At 41.1% G+C, this 24,895-nt stretch overlaps 2 protein-coding genes across 4 annotated transcripts in view; one reads left to right on the top strand and one right to left on the bottom strand.

Moving 5' to 3' along the window:
- The first annotated feature begins 12,092 nt into the window (after window positions 1-12,092).
- med31 (mediator complex subunit 31) lies at window positions 12,093-13,850 on the top strand. Its single transcript, XM_030792819.1, has 4 exons — window positions 12,093-12,185; window positions 12,572-12,646; window positions 12,880-12,976; window positions 13,166-13,850. Exons 1-4 carry the CDS (start codon window positions 12,176-12,178, stop codon window positions 13,380-13,382), a joined length of 399 nt encoding a protein of 132 aa, XP_030648679.1. The 5' UTR covers window positions 12,093-12,175; the 3' UTR covers window positions 13,383-13,850.
- A 5,633-nt stretch (window positions 13,851-19,483) lies between these two features.
- The window catches only part of srrt (serrate RNA effector molecule homolog (Arabidopsis)), a 23,564-nt gene continuing 18,152 nt past the window's right edge, over window positions 19,484-24,895 (bottom strand). For 2 of the 3 annotated variants that reach the window (XM_030792659.1, XM_030792658.1), the window contains exons 16-20: window positions 23,018-23,211; window positions 21,217-21,373; window positions 20,992-21,084; window positions 19,938-20,040; window positions 19,484-19,809 (exon numbers count right to left, since the gene is read on the bottom strand). In XM_030792659.1, coding sequence (XP_030648519.1) covers window positions 19,734-19,809; window positions 19,938-20,040; window positions 20,992-21,084; window positions 21,217-21,373; window positions 23,018-23,211 — 623 coding nt within the window. In that variant the 3' untranslated portion in view covers window positions 19,484-19,733. Of the gene's footprint in view, window positions 19,810-19,937; window positions 20,041-20,487; window positions 21,085-21,216; window positions 21,374-23,017; window positions 23,212-24,895 lie in introns of those variants that run through there. The other variant, XR_004025963.1, reaches the window with a different exon arrangement.

Consider the following 24,895-nt stretch of genomic DNA (forward strand, 5'->3'; position numbering starts at 1 on the left):
CGGAAAAGATACTCTAACTCTAGCAAATATCTATGGCCCCAATGCAGACTCTCCTTCCTTTTTCCACTCATTGCTCTCAGTACTGTGTAACTTTCCTGACTCCCATATCATCCTAGGCGGTGATTTTCATATAGTATTGGACCCAGACATAGATCTGTTATACATTGCAAACCCCTCATCTTCACTTCCAGCAGTCCAAACTCTGATCATTAATTACAGTAGGGTGTCTGGCTACTCCATCAACTGGACAAAATCAGAGATTCTGCCTATAACCAAGCTCAACTGGGATACTGAGGCTGGGATCCCCCTTTTCAAACGAACAGCAAAATCTATTACATACCTTGGAATCCACATCTCTCCAAATCTAAACGAATTATTCAAACTGAACTTCACCCCCCTTCTACAAGAAATAAAAGACAATCTGGAAAGATGGAATAAATTACCACTATCTCTAATTGGCCGAATTTCAACTGTTAAAATGAACCTCCTCCCAAAAATAAACTACCTCTCTGCCATGACGCCTGTCACCCCACCCCCGGGCTGGTTCTCCTCTCTCAATAGTGCAGTCACTAGATTCTACTGGAAAAACCAAAAACCACAAATTAAACTATCTACACTCCAAAAGCCCAAACAATATGGAGGACTTGGGGCCCCAAATTTCTTTTACTATTTCCTCTCACACCAATTACTGTACATCCACCACTGAACAAATAACACCAATCCACCTTGGCTAGACATCGAAAATACTTTAGCTAAAGAATTGAGCATCAAAAATCTCTCATTTATAGATAAATCCATAAATACTCACAGCTGTTACAAAACAACACTATCAGCACCACTCTAACCGCTTGGTGGAAGTCAAATTAAGTTCTCCATTACAGTCTCTCACCAGCTATCCATACTCCATTGTGGCATAATCCCATGTTTTTAATCAATAACAAATCCTTTTTCTTCTCAACCTGGAATGAGAGAGGAGTAACCGGCCTGGGACAGTTACTCAGTGATGGCTTGCTCATGACCACATCCAAAAACAATACGTCATACCGGACCTCTGCTACTTCCAGTATATCCAGTTAAAAGAAGTCATAAAAAAAACCATCAACACTAGGAACTTTAACAATCACAGCCCTCCCCTCTATTCAAAGTTACAATCACTCAAACCTCAAAAAAAGTTATCCCAAATATATAAACTTCTAGCATCTGAAGACAGCACAATATTAATCCCTATAGACAAATGGACCACAGACATAAATAGCCTACCAACAGTTATTAACTGGCAAAGCATATGCAATAACACATTCTCTATGACATGTAATTCTAAAACCCAACTTATACAGTATAAAGTCCTTCATGTGGCTCTGCCCACATGTCCAAAACTTTCGATCGGAGGTCATGAGGTCAAGCTATCTGAGATCCTTAGCCTCAGCATCCCCTTATGCCCCATCATAGCTTTACTTGGCAATGTCTCTATGCTACACACACCAAAACATCTCAAATCATTCATATTAATGTCACTAACCATTGCCAAAAAGACCATATTACTGAACTGGAAAGACAGAACCAAGATATCCATAGCTCACTGGCTCAACCTACTAACAGACCATTCAAATCTAGAAAAACTTACATCTCAGCAAAACAACATTAAAACCTATGAAGACACCTGGGGGGTATTTCAGAAAGCAGGTTTAGTGAAAACTCAGAGTTAGTTAACTTAGAGTAAGTAGTAAACCTCCTAATAGAAGAGTCCTGTGGCTTCATTCTCCTAGCAAAACAAAGCCTTAGGGCTCTTCTATTAGGAGATTTACTACTTTCTCTAAGTTAACTAACTCTGAGTTTTCACTAAACCTGCTTTCTGAAATACCCCCCTGGTCCCCCTTTCTACAATACCTTAAACGCTGATTCCTCTCCCCACAAGTGACCCTTAACATTACTATTCTTTTCAACTTTTATTTATTTTCTCCTAACACAGCGTGCAGTTTGTCCCACCAGCCTGGATTGTCTGGTCTTGTCTGTCTTGCCCCATCATGTCTTGTCAGTTTTATGTTTTGTTGTTCAACCTTTATACATATATACAAAGAATGATGTATTTATTTTATTTATTTGTTTATTTAACTATTATTAATCATTTTTTTCTCTTTTTTCCTTCCTTTTTTTGTTTTTGTTTCCCTTTGCTCTTTCGTTTTTGACTTTTTGTTGATCTTCTTGTCGTTTTTTTTCTGTTTGTTTTGTTTTCATTGTGAAGCACTGTTGTACTTCGTATTTGTTATCCTGTTTTCAAATAAAAAAAATTTAAAAAAGGAAACCCACGCAGACACGGGGAGAACATGCAAAAAAAATAAAATAAAATAAAGGAATATTGTAGCTTCAGTTGAAGGTGGGACTTGAAAAGATTATTTTAAGTTTAGAGGAATTTTGTTTTTTATTCCAGATCTCCTCTGGTTCTGGACCGACAGATTTGGTTTTAAATTGTAATCTGTCACAGGCTTTGTATAACGTCTCAAATCTACTAATACGTTCATCGATTTGTGTTTTTCCATTGATCAATTATACTACATACTATTTTAATTTAAAAAAACAATATAAATAGTAAAATTGGGCTCTAAATAAATGCATAGTCTCAAAGGGCTTTACACGTCTATAACAGAGTCAAATCAAAATTATATTTATTATGCATAAGTTTGAGAAAATAGATAAGTCTTTAGTCTCGTTTTAAAGGTATGGAGAGAGTTTGCCTCCCTAACTTCTGCAGGTAAACCATTCCAGAGGAAGGGAGAGCGGTAGGAAAAGGCTCAGGGGTGGGGGGTTGGTTATAGAGGGTAATTAAGTCACAGGTAGGAAGGTGCAAGCCCATGTAAAATTTTATGTGAAGAGGACCTTAAAATCTGCCCTTGCATGAACTGGGAGCCACTGAAGAGAAGCCAGGACAGGAGTAATATCAAACTTCCTTGTTCTAGTCAGGATTCTGGCAGCAGCATTCTGGACCAGCTGGAGACTCTTGGTACTAGAGGCAGGCCGACCAGAGTACAGAACATTGCAGTAATCGAGGCGAGACATGACAAATGTGTGAACAATGGTTTCAATTTTTCAATGTTACCTCACAAACCAAGGTTTTATTAACATTGGTGTGTCATTTGGTCAAGTCCACATCTATGTGTGGCATGACGGTAAGGGCTTAAAGTACACCAAGTCAAAAAAAAAAAAAAAATATTTAAATTATAGCCAACAACACCACCCAGAGAATTTCAACCCAGTACTAGCACATAGGACACAGGTTTGTTAATACCAGGAAGCCAGAGACGTGGTTTCAGATGTAAAACTGAATTTTATTGACCAAGGAGGTAGTGGAATCACTGCAAAAGGATTCTGGTGACAGCCTCAATGTAATAGCGAATGATATTTATTACAGATACAGTCAGCACTGCAAGTTACAAGGTGGGCCCATAATTAGGAATTCTTTATTACAGAAATAGCCTTTAAAATTGTAGCAGTACAAGAATATAAAATACTTCCACTAGCACACCATCATAGCACTATCACACAGTCAGACTTCCACCATCACACACATCATACAGTTACCCACCCTTGCATCTGGAGTAAAAGAGAAGGCATTGACAGCAGAGCTAAGGCTTACCTTGGGGGAGGCAGACTAGTTGGGAGAGGTGCCCAGGTCCCACACCACGTGCATGCACACTGCAAACAATAAGTGAACCAAGCCAAGGTGCTCCTGGAAACTTGTGAGGGGACACCACCAGTGACTAGCCTCCCCAAAAGGGGCACTCAGCTGCAGCCTGGATGCAAGGGAGTTATTAATTGAATAGTGGACACGCAAGATCACATACCAGTCGGCACCAGACTAAAAACAAATGAATACAAATCACACATCCACAAACTCATACAAGAAAAAGTGAACCAATAAAAAGAAGACAATTAAACACAACACGGCCTGCGCAGACCGGACAATAATGAATGAACAGAATACAGTGCGCTGAGAGACTGACCGTCTAACAGCGCGAGCAATATTCTAAAGTCGGAATAAACCAACTAACACTTACGAAACATAAGCAAAGGAATAATAGAAACAAAAACAGAAACCAAACACAGACCAGAGAGACAAGAGAAACAAAAGGAGACAAATCAGCAGCTTCTACCAAGATGTGGCACGCCAACACCAATTCCCCTTTGCAGGTCTAATGCTACCTGTCAGAACAAAATGAAATTACAAAAAAAGAAAATAAATCATATTTGAAAGTAACAGTAGCGTACTCTGTGCATACGTACGCACAGTATGGCAATCGCCTATCAAAGACAGATAACCTCAGGCAGTGCTACGGCGAGGCAGATGAAGCTACAAACAAAAGCGATTGCGCTACTACCACGCCAAACATAACCAAGAAAATACAGCACGAGAGATGGGAGTGTGCCTACCTGAGGGTCAGTTGCAAAGGAACATACCGAAAGTCACACTGGCAGTAATTACAAAAACCAAGCTTTCTAATAATGAAGGAACGGTGGCAGAAGGGGCGGCTATCCAGAAAGTAAACCTTCAGGTAGCGTTTACCTGGGCTTTGTATGCACAAGAGCTTGTCAATTAGTCTAATTAGTTACCAGCAAACTGAACAATGGATACACAAAAAAAGGGGAAGGTGACGCTACCCAGCTACAACCGCATATGACCAGTAAGAATGTTCGACCAAATAGATGGGCACAAAATTTGCAGAAAGCTTATCTAAAATTAGTGGTGTGAAGTATGCATTGTCATGAAATTTCTCAGTCTTTGATATATCAGCCTCTGCTTGTCTTTTAATACTGTCAAAATATTTAGAAAACAGAGACTTATCCATGATGGAGATTCATTTAGGAAATCGTCTGTGTATCTTTAAATTCAAAGAGATTCAGTGTGTCTGCTTTGTAGCTTCAGAACATATTCTGTTACGAGAGTGCTTGTTTTTTTACTTCCTAAAATCACACAAATGTAATAAAGTATGTCCGTGACATCTTCCATTAAAAATGAATTTATTAACATGCCGGTTATATATATATATGCCTAACTGATATTTCTCATCCTTTCACCCGTATTGACATTTGCATATTTCACTCGCTTGTTTCATTACATGACTTTTAAAAGCTCTTATTACAGTCAAATCTAAGTCATCGGGTTGAGCCGTTCCTGTTTCTATTTTCCAGCACCTCTGTAAATAATCGTCCATATTGTCGCTTCAGGCCTTAATATAAATACATTTTTGTAAGGTCATTTAACGCAGATTTCAAAGTACCCTCCATATTGAGGGGGGGAAAGTTTTTGTTTTTTGTTTTCCCAGCAGACCTTGTCTGTGATCTTCCCTCTCTTCAGGACCAAAGACCAGGACTTTGCAGGTTTGAAACTCATGTGCACCCACGTGGTGAACCTCTCTCACGACATTCCGTTTCTGCTGACTTGACCAGCTGGTTCATTGCCAGCACAAAGAGAGTCACTGAGATAGTACACCTGGTGATTATGCCCACCTCTAGCTGGTGCCAGTCAGATGTCAGCAGGCCCAAGGAGACCCTCAAGCTGAACTTGCTGCAATAGTCCAGGATGAGGTGTTTTATCCTCTGGGGTATGTGGTGTCTCTCCAGTGCAACCTCGACCAGCTTGTGGGGTATTGAGCCATAAGTGTTGGTGAGATCTAGCCACTGTACAGCCAGGTCCTCTCTGCCCTCTCTTGCCTCCCTGATGAGTTGGGTCACCACACCCGTGTGTTGGAGGCACCCAGGGAACCCCCGGAATCCTTCCCTTCTGTACCGATGTGTCAATGTAGTTGTTACTCAGCAGGAAGTCGGAGAGTTTCTTGGCAACAATGCTGAAGAAGATCTTGCTCCCCATGCTGAGAGATTTCCGAAAGTTACTGCAATGTAGATTTCAAAGTACCCCCATATTGAGGGGGCACAAATTTTTGTTTTCTCAGCCACACAATTTGAAGTTTGTGAATAGGTGATTACTGTAAGCCCACTGCATGTTAGAGGCCTGGTACATAATCGACCCTGGTTACTACAAAGGCGATTCAGGCCTAAATATCTGCACATTTTCTGAAAGGTCATTTAATGTAGATTTCAAATTACCCCCATATTGAGGAGGCACAAGTTTTTGTTTTCCCAGCCACACAATTTGATTTTGTGAGTAAGCAATTACTGTAGGCCTACCGCAGGTGAGAGGCCTGGTATGTAATACACCCTGCTTAATACAATGGCAATTCAGGCCTCAATATTTGCATAATTTCTCAGAGGCGATGAAATGTAAACTGCCCCCATATTGAAGGTTCACTAGTTTGGTTTTACCAGTCACACAACTCACAGTAAGTAATTATCATAGTGTAGCACTGGCACACAGTATCAGAGGATTCTCTCTATTCACAGGCCAGGTCAACAGTACTGCGGTTAACCACTATTAAAGGAAGTCCCTTTAAGATAATTCCATCCTGGGAGCTGTATTGGCCTATAGTTGTTTTAAGGTGTACCTGTCTTCCCCACCCTTTACATTTTGTTTGTTTGTTTACGTTTAGGTTTTGGTCAGCTATATGCAAGAACTTTTGAAACCTTGTGGTTAAAAATGCGGAAGTGGATAGAGGCTGGCGCGTAAAGAGCTCAGGGAGTCTGCGGGAGACCTGCGGGAGAAGAACTCGGAGTAAAGTGCACTTTATTATTTGGGAAAGTAACTAAAACTCACGGGGAGGCAACCGAGGGCGAGTATGTCAAACCGGTAAGATTTTTTATCCGCTTCAGTTGTGGATTGTATTTTTTTTTCTCTCTTTCTGTTGGATAATTGGGACTCTGTTCCTTGGATTTTTTTGTTTACTCTCTTTTGCGGAGTTCTTTGGATTGCTTTTTCGTTTGAGTGACTTTCCTTGTGCGTGGCGAGCGAGAGGAAAAACTGCGCAGCTGGCACTTTAGGGCTGGAACTTTACGAACTGTGTTTGTTGCGTTTAAACGGGAAGGGTTTAATGTATGCCTGTGTTTGATTGTATAAGATTGAAAAACAGAATTTGAAAACGTTATCCTCAGTGTTTTATCTTTGTTTTTTGTTTCTTGTTTTTTTCTTATTTACCAATTCGAATAAGATGCAATTTAAAAACATGCCAATATCTTACAGGATAATCAAACATAACCTGCTAATTTTTTTAATAAGCGATATTTATGTAGCTGATTGTTACAATAGGCCAGCTGTATGCTGCAGGATCAGCGTGTGCTACAAGGTATTTTAATGTAGTCTTGTAACCGTCCCCATATCTAAGGTACAGAAGTTATTGTTTCTCCGAGCAAGACAGCCAAAACAACTGACTTTAAAACATTAATATTCAACGTTGGTCACTCCATCGGCACCTCTTTTGCCTGGTTACCATTCAAAGGCTATTCAGGCTTCAGTAAAGATTTTTTTCTGATAGTATTTTGATGAATGTGGCTTAATACAATGTAATATTACATATATAACACAATACATATGGTTATAAAGACACTTCATTTTAATAGCCTTATATCAAGTTGTTACGCTGTTGGTATTAATTGTAAAAAAAAAAAAAAAAAAGAGAAGAACAACAAAATACAATAAAGAATAAAAAAAGTAAATCATTCTTAAAACAAAGAAAGACATTTTCATATATGACATTTAATAATTTTTTTAGTTTTTGATTTATTGATTTTTTTTTTTTTGTACTTTTTTTGTATTTCACGGTTTCAGTACGTGACACACAACTTTTTTGTAGTTTACTGGTTTATTTATTAATTTCTGAAAATGATACACCCAAAAAACAGAAATATATACTGTATATATAGCCTACTATACAGATGTGTTACGTTTGTGTTGTTCATGTTGTCGCAGTCACTGTCGATATTATTAGATTTTTTCAGTTGATACAACAACCGTAAAATTTCGATTAAATTAGATGTCAGTAAATACTTTAACAAACCATTGTAGTTATAGCTATGAAGGAGTTCCAGCAAAATACTAGACGAATGCCTCACACAGATTTTTTTCCCAGCGAGATTTTTCCCAGAATTCTAAGCGAACGGCAATCTTATTGTGCCTAGAAACTTCTTACTGTCGCTAGCATAACACTACTGGTCAATAGGTTGATACAGGAAGAATGGTTTCTCTGAGATGCCTCTATCGCCCCCTATTGGCCAAAGTGCTGAACTGGCTGTACAATGGGCAACATCAAGGGTTGGAAGAGTAGTCGGGACTGCAGCTTTGCATACACATCATACAGTGCCAATGGGTTATCTGTGTCACTCGGTTTTTCCTTTGTCCTTTGATAATAAAAAAAGCAAAAATCAGAATTACCTTTATAAAAGTTCTTGTAGTTGTCAGTTTCGCACAGTGGTGAGTGAGACAAGGGAACGTGTCTAAATTAGTGGGCAATTTAAAAACCATGTATTACCACACATCTTAAGCTTTTATAAAACCATATGCTTTCATAAAGCCATGCCGTGGTAAAGCCATGCTTTTATAAAGCCATACTGTGGTAAAGCCATGCTGTGGTAAAGCCATATGTTTTTATAAAGCCATGCTGTGGTAAAGCCATGCTGTGGTAAAGCCATGCTGTGGTAAAGCCATATGCTTTTATAAAGCCATGCTGTGGTAAAGCCATGCTGTGGTAAAGCCATGCTTTTATAAAGCCATGCTGTGGTAAAGCCATGCTGTGGTAAAGCCATGCTGTGGTAAAGCCATACTGTGGTAAAGCCATACTGTGGTAAAGCCATGCTGTGGTAAAGCCATATGCTTTTATAAAGCCATGCTGTGGTAAAGCCATATGCTTTTATAAAGCCATGCTGTGGTAAAGCCATGCTTTTATAAAGCCATACTGTGGTAAAGCCATGCTTTTATAAAGCCATACTGTGGTAAAGCCATGCTGTGGTAAAGCCATATGCTTTTATAAAGCCATGCTGTGGTAAAGCCATATGCTTTTATAAAGCCATGCTGTGGTAAAGCCATATGCTTTTATAAAGCCATGCTGTGGTAAAGCCATGCTGTGGTAAAGCCATATGCTTTTATAAAGCCATACTGTGGTAAAGCCATGCTGTGGTAAAGCCATGCTTTTATAAAGCCATACTGTGGTAAAGCCATGCTGTGGTAAAGCCATATGCTTTTATAAAGCCATGCTGTGGTAAAGCCATGCTGTGGCAAAGCCATATGCTTTTATAAAGCCATGCTGTGGTAAAGCCATATGCTTTTATAAAGCCATGCTGTGGTAAAGCCATGCTTTTATAAAGCCATACTGTGGTAAAGCCATGCTGTGGTAAAGCCATGCTTTTATAAAGCCATACTGTGGTAAAGCCATGCTGTGGTAAAGCCATATGCTTTTATAAAGCCATGCTGTGGTAAAGCCATATGCTTTTATAAAGCCATGCTGTGGTAAAGCCATATGCTTTTATAAAGCCATGCTGTGGTAAAGCCATGCTGTGGTAAAGCCATGCTTTTATAAAGCCATGCTGTGGTAAAACCATATGCTTTTATAAAGCCATGCTGTGGTAAAGCCATATGCTTTTATAAAGCCATGCTGTGGTAAAGCCATATGCTTTTATAAAGCCATGCTGTGGTAAAGCCATGCTGTGGTAAAGCCATATGCTTTTATAAAGCCATGCTGTGGTAAATTATGGGAGATTACGGACTGGAAGAGAGTGAGAAGTAGCGTATGGGATCAGGATCATGTAGCCATGAACATTTAGTGTATTCTGTGAGAAAGCAGTCCAGACGCTGGGGTCAAGGCTACACCTGAGCAGAGGTGGGGCACTGCTAAGGTGTATAGAGTACAAGGGATGAAAATACTGGTTGGAAATATAATAATGTAATGTGACAGTGAGGCAAAAAATTAGGGGTGTAATATCAGTGTGCTGTCCACATAAAAAATTAAATCTAAATTAAAATTAAAGTTCAATTCAAATGAAATTAAATGTGGTGGGAGATGGAGTTACAAGCACTATAGGTGTACAGGTATGGAAGAAAGAAATTCATGTGATAGTCTATATTGTGCAATATATGTCATACTGTATACTATATGTGACAGTTTATACTGTATGTTATATTATATATTATACCGTATATGTGGTAGTCTGTACTCCAGTTCTGAGATAAAACCCCAGCATCTAGAATTAACTGGGTGTTAATTAGCCTGAGAATATGTGCCGCCCCCCTGAGAAGCTGTTAATGTCAGAATTAAGGACATGTCACAGCTAATTGCAAAGGGAAAACAAGGTGTGAGCAGCAGTTAATGTCAGAATTAAGGACATGTAGTAGCAAGGGAATATCAGAACAAGAGGGAGGTGACATGGGTCCTGCATCACTTGATGGTCATTAAAAAATGACTTTGTGTATTTGTGACCGGTCTGGTCTGTCACTGTTAAAATTCTGCGTTGTGTTGTATGAACGTATAGTAAGACGACAATCTCTGGTTATCCAATCAAGGGGCAGCATTTATTCTTTCCTTTTTTTTTACAGCGTCCAACCGACTCTGTGTGACACAAAAACAGTAGTACAGAACTTCACGCGATCGTCTATATGCATATGTCTCTCTCCTCATTACAGCGTCCAGTCGACTGAGGAAAAAAACCCGCGAATTTACCTTTTAAATGCTAAGAGCTAATATTAAAGTTAAACGAGAATATGATATTGTAACAAAATATACACTACGCTTAGGTAAAACAAGATTAATCACACAAAAAAAATTGACACGACAAAATAACAAAAAGGGGGAGCTTACATACCTGTGTGACACACAAAAACAACAGTACAGAACTTCACGCGATCGTCTATATACATATGTCTCTAACAGAGGAGCAAAACAGAAGATTAAACAGGGTAGACCAAACTCGCGTTTCGCTAGCCTAGCCCGAGACCGGCAACTAGCATTCTATGCAAAAGTACTGTACACGATAAATAATAAAGAAAATGCACATACACACAAAACAAATATTACATCAACAAAAGAAACAGCATCTGTGACATGTTCGGGGTAAGATTTTAGTCTCCATTTAGTATTTCTACACCCGCTTTACCATACTATCAGCATAAGTATCGGGGCAAACCTACCTCTCCTCATTACAGCGTCCAGTAGACTGAGGAGAAACCCGCGAATTTACAAAGTAACGTCACGAGATGGTCAGAGGTCACACAACAAAATTACAAGAAATAAAATAAAAGCTCCCCAAAGGAAAAACATATACATAAGCACGCGTATACAAAACAAAACAACAAAGTGCATACAGAAACTGAAAATGGATTATTGGAGAAATAAAATTAAAAAACGATTATATTTACACATCGGCTACATATTCATTTGTACATGTCTAAGTAATGTTGCTCAGGTTGATGCTTTGAGACATTGACACAAGGTTAATCTAACAGGAATATTTATTGAGAATACATTTTCACCAGAGACAGGTGTGTGGTGCACCACAGAGACAGAGGGGCTGGAGCCAAAAAGCCCTCATCAGTACAGTAATAATTCATGAGTTGTAGAGGAAATGGGAAAGAGCAGACACAGCACAGGGTATTACACTGAGAGACTTTACAGAGAGAAACAGAGTGGAAGAAACATAGTTAATCATTTTACATTGTTTTGAGAAACCATGAGAGTGGGTTGTGCAAGGTGCACAGGCTATTGTCCCTGAAACAGAGGAATATGTGTTGGTATGCTGTGGAGTGAGAAAAACTAGCGTTAGAGCGTTGGAATATACCATCAGAGAAAAAAAAACTGGTGTTAGAGTTGGGAGTATACCATCTGAGATATTTTGGAATCAGGGGATGTGTTTTCCCAAGTGTTAGGGGCTTTGTTTGGTTTTCTTTTAAAAACAGAGTTGGGGAATAAGACCGTTTTTAAATCATGCCTCTATTGTATTATAGGTCGGAGGAGCTGCATAAACAGCAACAGTTCTCCAGCTCCCTTCTGGGTATGGCTTCAATGTAGAGATATAAACTGTAGTGCACAATTTAAGACGGTAGGTGGAGGTAATCACTTTTCTATGACATTACAGTCTCAGAAAACCTAAAGACCGCCTCATTTCGTCACCCAACAAATATGGCGTCATTCGTGTAAATTTGGTACTTAGCAAGCTAGCTTACTGACATATCAGTTTATGGTACAACTTAAAGTAGCAGGACGCAAAAAGATAGGATCTGCAGGGTATCTCTGAGAGACAAGACATTATGGAAACAGGTTTGTAATTATGGATTGCCCGTTGATCGTAGTCTTAGGTGCTGAACTATCTCAGCAATGACTTAATGCAGCTATTTTAGTCTTAAGTCATTTTCTCGGTCGTTTTATTTTTAATTATCGGCGAAATTGTTAGCTTTAGAATGATTTTGGATAATTCACTCTTAAGTCACATATGTTGTAGTCTCCGATGTGTCGGAATGTAAGCCAAGGGATACTTTGATTATGCGGCTTTCTGCTAGCTGCCCAGATAGCATGGTAACTAAATTCGGTGATGTCGTTCACGACGAGGTAACATGGAATTGCATTGCCCGTGGTTCGGTCGATTGCTTACAAACTTTTCATTTAATTATGTTGATCTCACTGGAAATTCAACCGTGTTCACACAGAGGAGCAGTCGAGGAACCGATTCCAGATAGAATTGGAGTTTGTTCAGTGCCTGGCAAATCCAAATTACCTCAACTGTGAGTAGCAGCTGCTCTACGAATTCCGCTGCTTGAAATTAACCTACTTTTTCCTTGTCTTTGTGTGAAATTGTAATACACATCTCTTAACTGGATTTCTGTACACACACTAATTTTTACACTCTTAATGGTCAATTCTGGAATAATTTTTAATGACATTTTCAGTGGAGGACTAGGCGAAGCGTGTTCCAGGGATTTCATTTAAAAATAACTTTTACTTCTTTCTTCAACAGTTTTGGCTCAAAGAGGATTCCTGCGGGAAAAGCCTTTTGTGAATTATTTAAAATATTTGCTTTACTGGAAAGAACCTGAATATGCCAAATTCTTGAAGTGAGTTCCCTTTTCTAATATCTCTTTGGCTTGTCCTATATCTAGCTTTAAAATGATTCACGGTTTTGAAAAAGAAAAAGGAATCACGGCTTTGTTTCACTCTAAACTCAGTTTCGTTTTGAATGGATGTGAATCATGTTATTTTTTGCTGTCTTCTCATGTGTATTCTGGTGTGCAATAACCTTCCAGGTATCCTCATTGCCTGCACATGCTGGAGCTGCTGCAGTATGAGCACTTCCGTAAGGAACTGGTGAATGGTCAGTGTGCCAAATTTATCGATGAGCAGCAGGTATTACACTGGCAGCATTATTCACGCAAACGCATGCGCCTTCAGCAGGCGCTGGCCGAACAACAGCAACTACAACAGCAACAACCCTCCACCCACAGCAATGCTGCCTCCAAATGAGTGAGGGAGTGACCATGCCCTCCGTCTTTCACCCCTTCTGCTCCCTTCCTCCACTGTTAAATACATCACCTTTCAAAAACATTATTCCATGTGGTAGTACTTCACAAAGAGTCACTCACTGACAATGGTGTTGACAAACAATCCGTAGGCGCATCACCAGCTTGTGCACTGTTCAGGAGAATTCTGTTCTCTGAGAGTCAGTGTCTTGAATGAGTACATGCACAGTAATTCCAAAGGTGATGAAACATACAGAACACACCTGAGCTTTTGAACTGAAAGCTGTATTTGACATCTGTGAAGCTGAAGAAAATGAAAGCATTCAAGAGGATGTGGAGGCATGTCGGGACCTGTTGCTGAACCATTAATGAGTACAGATGTTTTTCTTCTCTTTGATGGTTAAGAGAACAGACATGGTCAGTTGTCTTTGAGTGGACTGTCTGCAATAATGGAAAAATAACTTTTTCCCTTTGGAATATGTAAATAAACTTTGTGTGTGTGTGTATATATATATTTTTTTATTTTATATATATATATTATTTGTTGTATTTTTATGCTATATTTATAGCACTGACTTTACTTTTTACATACAGTGTATTTTGCCTAAAATATCAATTCTATATGAAAGTTGCCCATTTACTCATATTCTATCACATTTTATAGACCTAGGGTAGTGTTAGATAAGCCAATACTCACAAACACTTAGAATCTCACTTGGAGATGTATCATTATTATTAAATAAAATAAATTTTATTAAACAAAATTTCAGAGACACTCTATGGGGCATCATGAGAATATCACTATTTACACTCTATTTGTTAATTGATATAAGTCACATGAAGTCTGTGCAGGGACAGACTGGGACCAGATTTTGGCATAAAAATTTCAGAATGTAAAATACATAAAATAAAAATTAAATTCCCATACCACTGTCCCTTCAGACGTGATGTGAGAGGAGGAAATTCAGCCTTGGCTTTAGAAATTCAACTTCACACTGCAGTGTTTGCTCTATGACCTTACATTCAACTCTTACACTGCAGTGTTTGCTCTATGACCTTACATTCAACTCTTACACTGCAGTGTTTGCTGTATGACCATACATTTGTTAAAATTGGTTAAATGACCTGTATCTCTCTATGAGAGTTATAATGACCGCAGTCATAAACAGCTGGGGTAAGCTTTTTAATGCAAAACTAGGCTCATAAGATATGATAACTATATCAGCACATTGATAAGAATTACTGTAATTATTTAACTACAGCAAGCTACCTATACAAGGCATTTATTACTTAATTGTTCAGCCGACAGCTATGTTATTATGTTACTGTATTCAGCAAAACTAAGAAGGAAAAACATTTCTGATAACCCCACATTTAATGGTTATCTATAGACAGACTTCTAAAGCTGCAAGAGTTTTTCGGCTGCATACTGACATTTTGGTCAGGCAGCAAAAAACCTCTGGACTCTGCACAAGTCACAGGTTAAAAAAAGTATCCCAGTGGTCTCTCCCCAGTTATTTCTAGCCCTGGGTTACCCTAAGAAGGTCTCTGTCAAACAAGCACTGTTTTCTTAAAGGGACGAACATTGTCCAACAACTTTCCCATGTTTCCTCTCCTCCCTGTTCAAGAATCCATCATTAATGGCACACTGAGCATAATTTAAGGCTCTGGATCCCAACACCGTACCACTGACTGTACTCCCTGACTTTTAGCCTGGATCAGGTTTGGCTCCTTTACCTAAGCTGGGTCAGGCCTTTCAGACAGGAGAGGTGCCGGGGCAGAGTCTGTGGGAGACAGAGGCACTTTTTTTATTTGTGCTCCTTCATTAAAGATTTAGCTCCACTTCACCATGAGACACACGCTGAGGGCAGGAATTTGTCCTCTTAATCTGAGGTTTTCTCTCATGCAACAATGGAGTTGTTGCATGAGAGCTTAGTTCAACGAGGATTCTTTTTTAAAGACGCTTGCAGGTGTTCCATGACTTACTGTACGTTCACTCTGAGAGCGGCGAGAGTGTCAAAATTCACTCAAGCCGCCCTGCCAACAACGTTGTCGAACACTGTGGACGCTCTAACGGTGATGAAAAAGGCGGGTACAAGTTCGTTCCGAATGCTTGGTTTTGCAAACTTGTTTAAAGGGGCTGAAAGGCAAACAAACGTATCGACCAATATCTTTGTGCCGACTGACCACAAGCAGGGTATAAGTAAACTCTTGAAATCTTTTAGATGTGAAGCTGAGAAACTGATCGATTAAGGACAGAAATGGACAATTATAATGACATGTTTGGTGACAAGATAAACTAACGAAATAAACTAATTAAAAGCCATTTGTGTGGTGTGACTTTTGTGGACATGCTAAGTTTTAACATTGGTGGGGGAAAATGTTTACATGATTGTGTTTTCTAGAATTCTCTAGTGCTGAGCACTTCTAAATTCCGACTGGTTGCCACCGAACCGCGTCATAGCTCATTACCATGAAGTTAACCGAACTTCAACTTTATTCTGACGCTTAAAACCGCCCTCGCCGCGCCGCTCTTCGCCATTTTAAGACGCTGGCTCACATAGAAAATCAATGACCTCCGGTCGCTTTGACGCTCTCAGTGTGAACGTACAGTTACATGGTAAGGTGGGGGCTGCCCGGAGGTGAGTGCACATTGAGCTGGACCATGGAACTCACATTACTGCTGTGGTTTCTTAAACAGCTGCTGTAAATTTTTCCTTCACATACTGTATCCACTACAAATTAACATCCGCTACAAATGAACACCTGATACAAATGAGCACCCGGTACGAATGTTTCCCTTATCACTACAATGTTTTAACATTTCCCACAAATGTTTCCTGAACCACCACAGATTCTGTCATCTGCTATCTGCTTCCCTTACTACTGTAATGGCTGTAAAGAGTACTAGCATGGAAACTGCTTTATGTTTCCATGCCAACTTAATTTGTTCATCAACTTTACTGTCAGGATAAACTAACTTATAGAAACCAATTTACTCATTTCTGTAATTCAGCAACATCAGTTCTTCTTCTTGCATGAAAAACCTAACTTAGTGTTCTCCTGCACACCAGTAACAGAGACACATAGAAGGAGAAGTCATCACACATCAGAGAGACCATCAGAGAGACTTGCTCTTCCTCTGTAATCCCAAGTTTAATTCACACAGCATTCTGCTCTAGGCTCTCATGTAGACGTCACACTATAAATGACCCTGCCTGTGTTTTTCTCATGTAGAGGTCACACTGTAAATGACCCTGCCTGTGTTTTTCTCATGTAGAGGTCACACTGTAAATGACCCTGCCTGTGTTTTTCTCATGTAGAGGTCACACTGTAAATGACTCTTTGTCATCCCACTGCTGGACAAAACCAGGCCCTTACTCATGTCAGAGTGACACATTAATGAAGCTTGTTGCTTTAATCTGCTGCTCTTGCTTTGTTTATTCCTCTATTTCATCCTACTGTAAACATTTTTCTGTTTCAGTTCATTTTCAGTCCCTTGTCTGATGTTGTGGTCTGGTAGTTTGTGTATAAGAAGGGAGAAGAATGGTTACCCAGCAAGATTGCTGGATGCTGTTTTACTCTTGCATACTTTTGTCAGTATGGTCAGGTTGAAATTTCGTTGTAAACTGTCTTTTATATAATCTTACTCTTGATTAATAAATGTATCGGTGTTCCTCTTTATCCAGCATTTATAATCTACCCTAAGACTACTGTATTTGTTTTATTTATGAGGAAAACTTTTCTTTGGTTGCATACTGAATAAGCAGATGAATAATAATGTATTAATAATAATGCAGTAACTTTCCAGTAGTCCTGAAAACACGTTCCTTATGTATGAAACTGCATCTCTGTAGACATAGTAACATATGCCGTGTGTGTGTGTGTGTGTCAGCATTCACACCGTGAACTAAATGCAGATAGTCTACTGCTTGTGCGAATCAAAGCTGATAGTAAAAGGTACAAGTTATATAGTCTTGTGCAGAGGTAACTGCTTCACTTTACACTCAGTTAATTCATTTTGTTTTTGATTCATTATTTCATGTAACCTAATGTTACTGTAAACTACCTCATAGACTGCAGTCAGATCAGGTCCAGCATGAAAGCATTTATCGCTTTATCACAGAATCCAGACTTCATGATCCTCCTCAGCTAGAGAGTGAGTGGAACTGCGTGTTAACATACTTGGCCAATAAATCTGATTCTGATTCTGATCAGCTCACACAATACACACACACATACAACAAAGACCTGAAAACTAGACACATACGTACACTAAACACAACACTCACTACATACACTCAACAGTCAATACACATCCACATGTGCACACACAGGTTCACAGCTCTCTTTCAGAATGTTTCCATTGTAATAATCCAACAATAACTCAGGTTTTCTCATTCCCATGTTCTCATTGCATCAGTCAGCCAATCAAATCTAATTCACACTAACAAGACACACATACACAGTATAACCAAGCACAGCACGAATAGGTGCCACATAAAACTATACTAAGAACATAACCCTAAGCACACAACAGAAAACCCAAACACATAGAAACAGAGCTCCCTTCTGGAGCTTTATCAGCCACATTCAAAAGAGGCCAACGTATTAAAACATACACACCATCTCTATGTTAATCAGCCAATGAAAGCCCATGCACACAATAATTCACGTCTTCACAACACATTTAGACAGACACGCAACACACACCCTGAAAACCTGTGCACTCCACACAGACTTGATACACCATTTTTGCATCCATTTAATAACTAGATAAGTTTCTCACTCTCACTCATTATCTAAGCCGCCTATCTTAGTCAGGGTCGCGGAGGGTGCTGAAGCCTATCCCAGTGCTCGTAGGGCGAAAGGCGGGGAAACACTCTGGACAGGTCGCCGGTCCATCACAGGGCAGACACACAGACAAACATTCATACCTAGGGGCAATTTAGTGTCTCCAATTCACCTAACCTGCATGTCTTTGGACATATGGGAGGAAACTGGAGCTCCCAGAGGAAACCCACACAGACACAGTGAGAACATGCAAACTCTACGACAGCACTACCCACTGTGCCACCGTGCTGCCCCAGCTAAGTTTCTGAATAACTTTACTTTCTTAAAAAGCCAAACCTGTAATAGCTACAGTAGCGTTTGAAGGTTCTGCAGTAGCCCTAACCCTAACCCATGTCTGGGGATGTGTTTCTGGGAATGCTAACTGTACCAGTGAGGCTAATGATTGTATATCAGGAATGGGAGAGTCATGTTCCAGGAGGTATGTGACTGTGTTATCTCTAATAGTGATATATCACACAGGGCGTGTACATATAATGCTTAATTACAATGGGCTAGTGACAAGCCTCCTGGCATTGTGTGTTCAGAAACATTTCTCCATAGGATATCCCCACCAGGCCACAACATTGCAGACTAGACCAATGAGCTGTTTAATTGCCTGTGCTTAAGATATTATAAATTCATCCATGAATTGTATTGTTTACGATTTTCTACATCACTGACTTCATTTGTCAATGTCTCAAGAGTGCTCTCTTCTATGAAATATTCAGCCCAGAAAGAAGCACATACAGAGCTGTTTTGAAGTGTCTACTTTATAGTGGACAGGGAACACTTAAGACAGGAGGAATTTCATTCATACAGGGGTTTTTTTTTTTTGCAATTTTAAGATTTGTCTTCAAACTGAGAAATGTCCTAATACAACTTATCCAAATCATTTAGTAAACTGCCACTGGCTTTTCACTTTTGTTTTGCTTTTTAAATAACTAACATTATTGCTTTGTCTTAACTGGCTGTAACATTATTGCTTTGTCTTAAATAACTAACATCACTGCTTTGTCTTAAATGACTGTAACATTATTGCTTTGTCTGTAAATTACTGCTTTTTCCTGCTAACTGCATTTTATCTTCCTGCCTCATCCTTACTGACTACTTTGACTTATACAACATTAAAACTAAGAACTGAATGGCGACCACATGCTAACGTAGTTCTCTTGATTCTCAAAAGACTGGTGTGAGATGAATGGAAAACCAGAATAACATGCTACCACCTGCTTTTGATATGATAACTGAAACAACCACACCATTCAGTCTGCCTGCTCCAAATCACATTTATTATAAACAAACAAAACAATTCAGGAGCTCCCAAAGCACAAGGCAGAGTCTCTCTCAACACAGAACAGCTGATGTCTCAAAGGGAAATAATTGTGACTGATTCACACACTGGGAGGCTGTGTGTGAGGGACAAGGGCCATAATGAGAGCCTTACACTAACACAGATGTAAAACAAAAACTACACAAGAGCAAAGAATGAGAGGATTAAAATGGACAGAATAAAAGAGTCAGTCTAAAAGAAATCCACGTCATCTGGGGCATCCAGGTCTCGGTACTCAATGATGTTTCGGGGGTCTCCACGGATCATTCTGGAAGAAGAATGAGTTTAAGGACAAATTTGAACAGTTAATATTTGAAGGGCAATTCTAAACTTTAGCTAAAACACATGAAAAGGTAGACACACGTGACAGGCTCCGCCAAATCGGAGTGCATTTACCGATTGTTGCGTGGTTTCCCTGGGTAACCTCCCTGGCCACGGAAGTTGTCATAATTCCCACGGCCTCCTCCATACTGGTTTGGCGGGTATGGAGGACCACCACCTGAGAGACAGAGACAGAGACAGAGGGAGAGACAGAGATAGACAGACAGAAAGAAAGAGAGACAGAGGGAGAGACAGACAGAAAGAAAGAGAGAGAGAGACACACACACAGACAGGGAGAGAAAGAACCAGAGATAGGGAGACAGAGAGGAGATTTACAATAATGATACTAAAATAATAATAATACAAGTTTATTTAGAGCCCAATATCACTAATTATAGTCTCAAAGGGTGGTACATGTCCATAACAAAGTCAAATAAAAAACTATATTTCCATAAGTTAGAGAAAATAGTCTTCAGTCTGGTTTTAAAAGTATGAAGAGAGTTTGCGTCCCTAATTTACAGTAAAAAAAAACACAAAACTGCAGCACTATTAACTGCTCTTATTGTGTTTTTGGAGACAGGCCATGGTCACTCCCTCTCTCTCTCTCACACTCACATACCCCTACCTCCATAACCCATGACCGGAGGCCGGGGCTGGCCAAAGCCACTCACATACCCCTACCTCCATAACCCATGACCGGAGGCCGGGGCTGGCCAAAGCCACTCACATACCCCTACCTCCATAACCCATGACCGGAGGCCGGGGCTGGCCAAAGCCACTCACATACCCCTACCTCCATAACCCATGACCGGAGGCCGGGGCTGGCCAAAGCCACTCACATACCCCTACCTCCATAACCCATGACCGGAGGCCGGGGCTGGCCAAAGCCACTCACATACCCCTACCTCCATAACCCATGACCGGAGGCCGGGGCTGGCCAAAGCCACTCACATACCCCTACCTCCATAACCCATGACCGGAGGCCGGGGCTGGCCAAAGCCACTCACATACCCCTACCTCCATAACCCATGACCGGAGGCCGGGGCTGGCCAAAGCCACTCACATACCCCTACCTCCATAACCCATGACCGGAGGCCGGGGCTGGCCAAAGCCACTCACATACCCCTACCTCCATAACCCATGACCGGAGGCCGGGGCTGGCCAAAGCCCATCAGAGCCTGGGGAGCCTGAGGGGGGAAAGGATGTCCTGGAGATAAAACTCCTACAAAGGGAGAGGGAGGGAGAAAAGGATCAGGAATGATTTATTACATTATTTTTTTCCACTTTTACTGAATCACAGGAGTCTTGTGCCCCTCTCTGGCAGAGAGAGGAGAGGAGAGGAGAGGAGTCTTACCCTGTCCTGGGCCAGGAGGGGGTGGGGCCTTCACTTCAGGGAGGGCGGGTCTTTTGGCATCCATCAAGAAGTTGTTAAAAAAAACCACTTCCTTTTTAACTTCTTCTATCTTGTCTCCATGTTTATTTAGAATGTGTTTACGCACAAACTCAGGACCCTACAGAGTGCAAAGCAAAAATGTCAGTGGGAGGGAGAGGATACATACACACACAGACACAAAGACACAGACACACACACACACACACACACAAAGACACAGGCACACACATACACAGACACACACACATACAGACACATACACACACACAGACACACACAGACATACAGACACACACACACACACACACTCACACATACAGACACACACACAGACACAAAGACACAGACACACACATACACACACACACACACAGACACACACACATACAGACACACACACATACAGACACACACACATACAGACACACACACATACAGACACACACACATACAGACACACACACACACACACACACACACACACTCACACATACAGACACACACACAGACACAAAGACACAGACACACACATACACACACACACACACAGACACACACACATACAGACACACACACACACACACTCACACATACACACACACAGACACACACACATACAGACACACACACATACAGACACACACACATACAGACACACACACACACACACACACACACTCACACATACAGACACACACACAGACACAAAGACACAGACACACACATACACACACACACACACAGACACACACACATACAGACACACACACACACACACTCACACATACACACACACAGACACACACAGACATACAGACACACACACACACACACACACACACACACACACACACACTCACACATACAGACACACACAGACACACACAGACACACACAGACACACACACACATACACACATACAGACACACACACACACACATACAGACACATACACATACAGACACATACACACACACAGACACACACACACACACACTCACACACACACACTCACACACATACAGACACACACACACACACAGACACAAAGACACATACACACACATACACACACACACATACACATACAGACACATACACACACACAGACACATACACACACAGACATACAGACACATACACACACACACACACACACACACACACACACACACTCACACATACAGACACAGACACAAAGACACATACACATACAGACACATACACACACACACACATACAGACACATATACACACACACACACAGACACATATACACACACACACATACAGACACATACACACACATACACACACATACACACACATACAGACACATAGACACAGACACATACAGACACATACAGACACATACAGACACATACAGACACCTACACACATACAGACACCTACACACACACACATACAGACACAGACAGACACACATACAGGCACAGACAGACACACATACAGGCACACACATACAGACACATACACACACACACACATACAGACACATACACACACATACAAGCACACACATACAGACACATACACACACATACAGACACAGACACACAGACAGACACACATACAGACACAGACACAAACACACACAGACACACGAGCACACAGACACAAACACACACAGACACACGAGCACACAGACACAAACACACACAGACACACGAGCACACAGACACAAACACACACAGACATACTCACAGACACACAGACACACGCACAGACGCACACACGAACCTTGAACTTCTTGCCACTGAGTGGGCAGAGCCACTTGTCCTTTCCCAGCTCCTGTGTGTTGGCAGAGACAAACTTCTCCACTTCCTGCTCCGGATCCTTCCGACCCATCTTCAAAGCCTCCTCTTCACTAAGAGTCTCCTTCACACTGAACAGGGGGGACAGCTTCTCCTCAAAGGTCTTCTGCCACTCGGCCACTGTCAGACAGAGAAACACTCTACTACACACAGCACCAGGGACTTCACACCACAAAATAGCAATGATAAACAAAGCTTGTTTTTCACAACTAAAGTGATTTTTTACAACCTTTTAGAGTACGATTCCCTGCTGTTTGGTTTATGTACATTATACAACAGAATCTCATTGGAATGTAAAACCACACTCAAATCAGTCAGACCGACTCCACAGAGCCATTCCCCTGACACTCTCTCCATCATCACACAGCTCTAATACTGAGGAGCAGTGACTCTCTCTCCCTATCATCACACAGCTCTAATACTGAGGAGCAGTGACTCTCTCTCCCTATCATCACACAGCTCTAATACTGAGGAGCAGTGACTCTCTCTCCCTATCATCACACAGCTCTAATACTGAGGAGCAGTGACTCTCTCTCCCTATCATCACACAGCTCTAATACTGAAGAGCAGTGACTCTCTCTCCCTATCATCACACAGCTCTAATACTGAGGAGCAGTGACTCTCTCTCCATCATCACACAGCTCTAATACTGAGGAGCAGTGACTCACTCTCCATCATCACACAGCTCTAATACTGAGGAGCAGTGACACTCTCTCCATCATCACACAGCTCTAATACTGAGGAGCAGTGACTCTCTCTCCCTATCATCACACAGCTCTAATACTGAGGAGCAGTGACTCACTCTCCATCATCACACAGCTCTAATACTGAGGAGCAGTGACTCTCTCTCCCTATCATCACACAGCTCTAATACTGAGGAGCAGTGACTCTCTCTCCCTATCATCACACAGCTCTAATACTGAGGAGCAGTGACTCTCTCTCCCTATCATCACACAGCTCTAATACTGAGGAGCAGTGACTCTCTCTCCATCATCACACAGCTCTAATACTGAGGAGCAGTGACTCACTCTCCATCATCACACAGCTCTAATACTGAGGAGCAGTGACACTCTCTCCATCATCACACAGCTCTAATACTGAGGAGCAGTGACTCACTCTCCATCATCACACAGCTCTAATACTGAGGAGCAGTGACTCTCTCTCCCTATCATCACACAGCTCTAATACTGAGGAGCAGTGACTCTCTCTCCCTATCATCACACAGCTCTAATACTGAGGAGCAGTGACTCTCTCTCCATCATCACACAGCTCTAATACTGAGGAGCAGTGACTCTCTCTCCCTATCATCACACAGCTCTAATACTGAGGAGCAGTGACACTCTCTCCATCATCACACAGCTCTAATACTGAGGAGCAGTGACTCACTCTCCATCATCACACAGCTCTAATACTGAGGAGCAGTGACTCTCTCTCCCTATCATCACACAGCTCTAATACTGAGGAACAGTGACTCTCTCTCCCTATCATCACACAGCTCTAATACTGAGGAGCAGTGACTCTCTCTCCATCATCACACAGCTCTAATACTGAGGAGCAGTGACTCTCTCTCCCTATCATCACACAGCTCTAATACTGAGGAGCAGTGACACTCTCTCCATCATCACACAGCTCTAATACTGAGGAGCAGTGACTCACTCTCCATCATCACACAGCTCTAATACTGAGGAGCAGTGACTCACTCTCCATCATCACACAGCTCTAATACTGAGGAGCAGTGACTCTCTCTCCCTATCATCACACAGCTCTAATACTGAGGAGCAGTGACTCTCTCTCCCTATCATCA

The sequence above is a fragment of the Chanos chanos genome, chromosome 15 (assembly GCF_902362185.1).
Source record: "Chanos chanos chromosome 15, fChaCha1.1, whole genome shotgun sequence".
Taxonomy (NCBI): domain Eukaryota; kingdom Metazoa; phylum Chordata; class Actinopteri; order Gonorynchiformes; family Chanidae; genus Chanos; species Chanos chanos.

Excerpts from the sequence above, each read along its gene's own strand:
- med31 (XM_030792819.1), top strand. Across the intron at positions 12,647-12,879 it reads AAATCCAAATTACCTCAACT|TTTTGGCTCAAAGAGGATTC; the intron begins GTGAGTAGCAGC and ends TTTCTTCAACAG. Across the intron at positions 12,977-13,165 it reads GAATATGCCAAATTCTTGAA|GTATCCTCATTGCCTGCACA; the intron begins GTGAGTTCCCTT and ends ATAACCTTCCAG.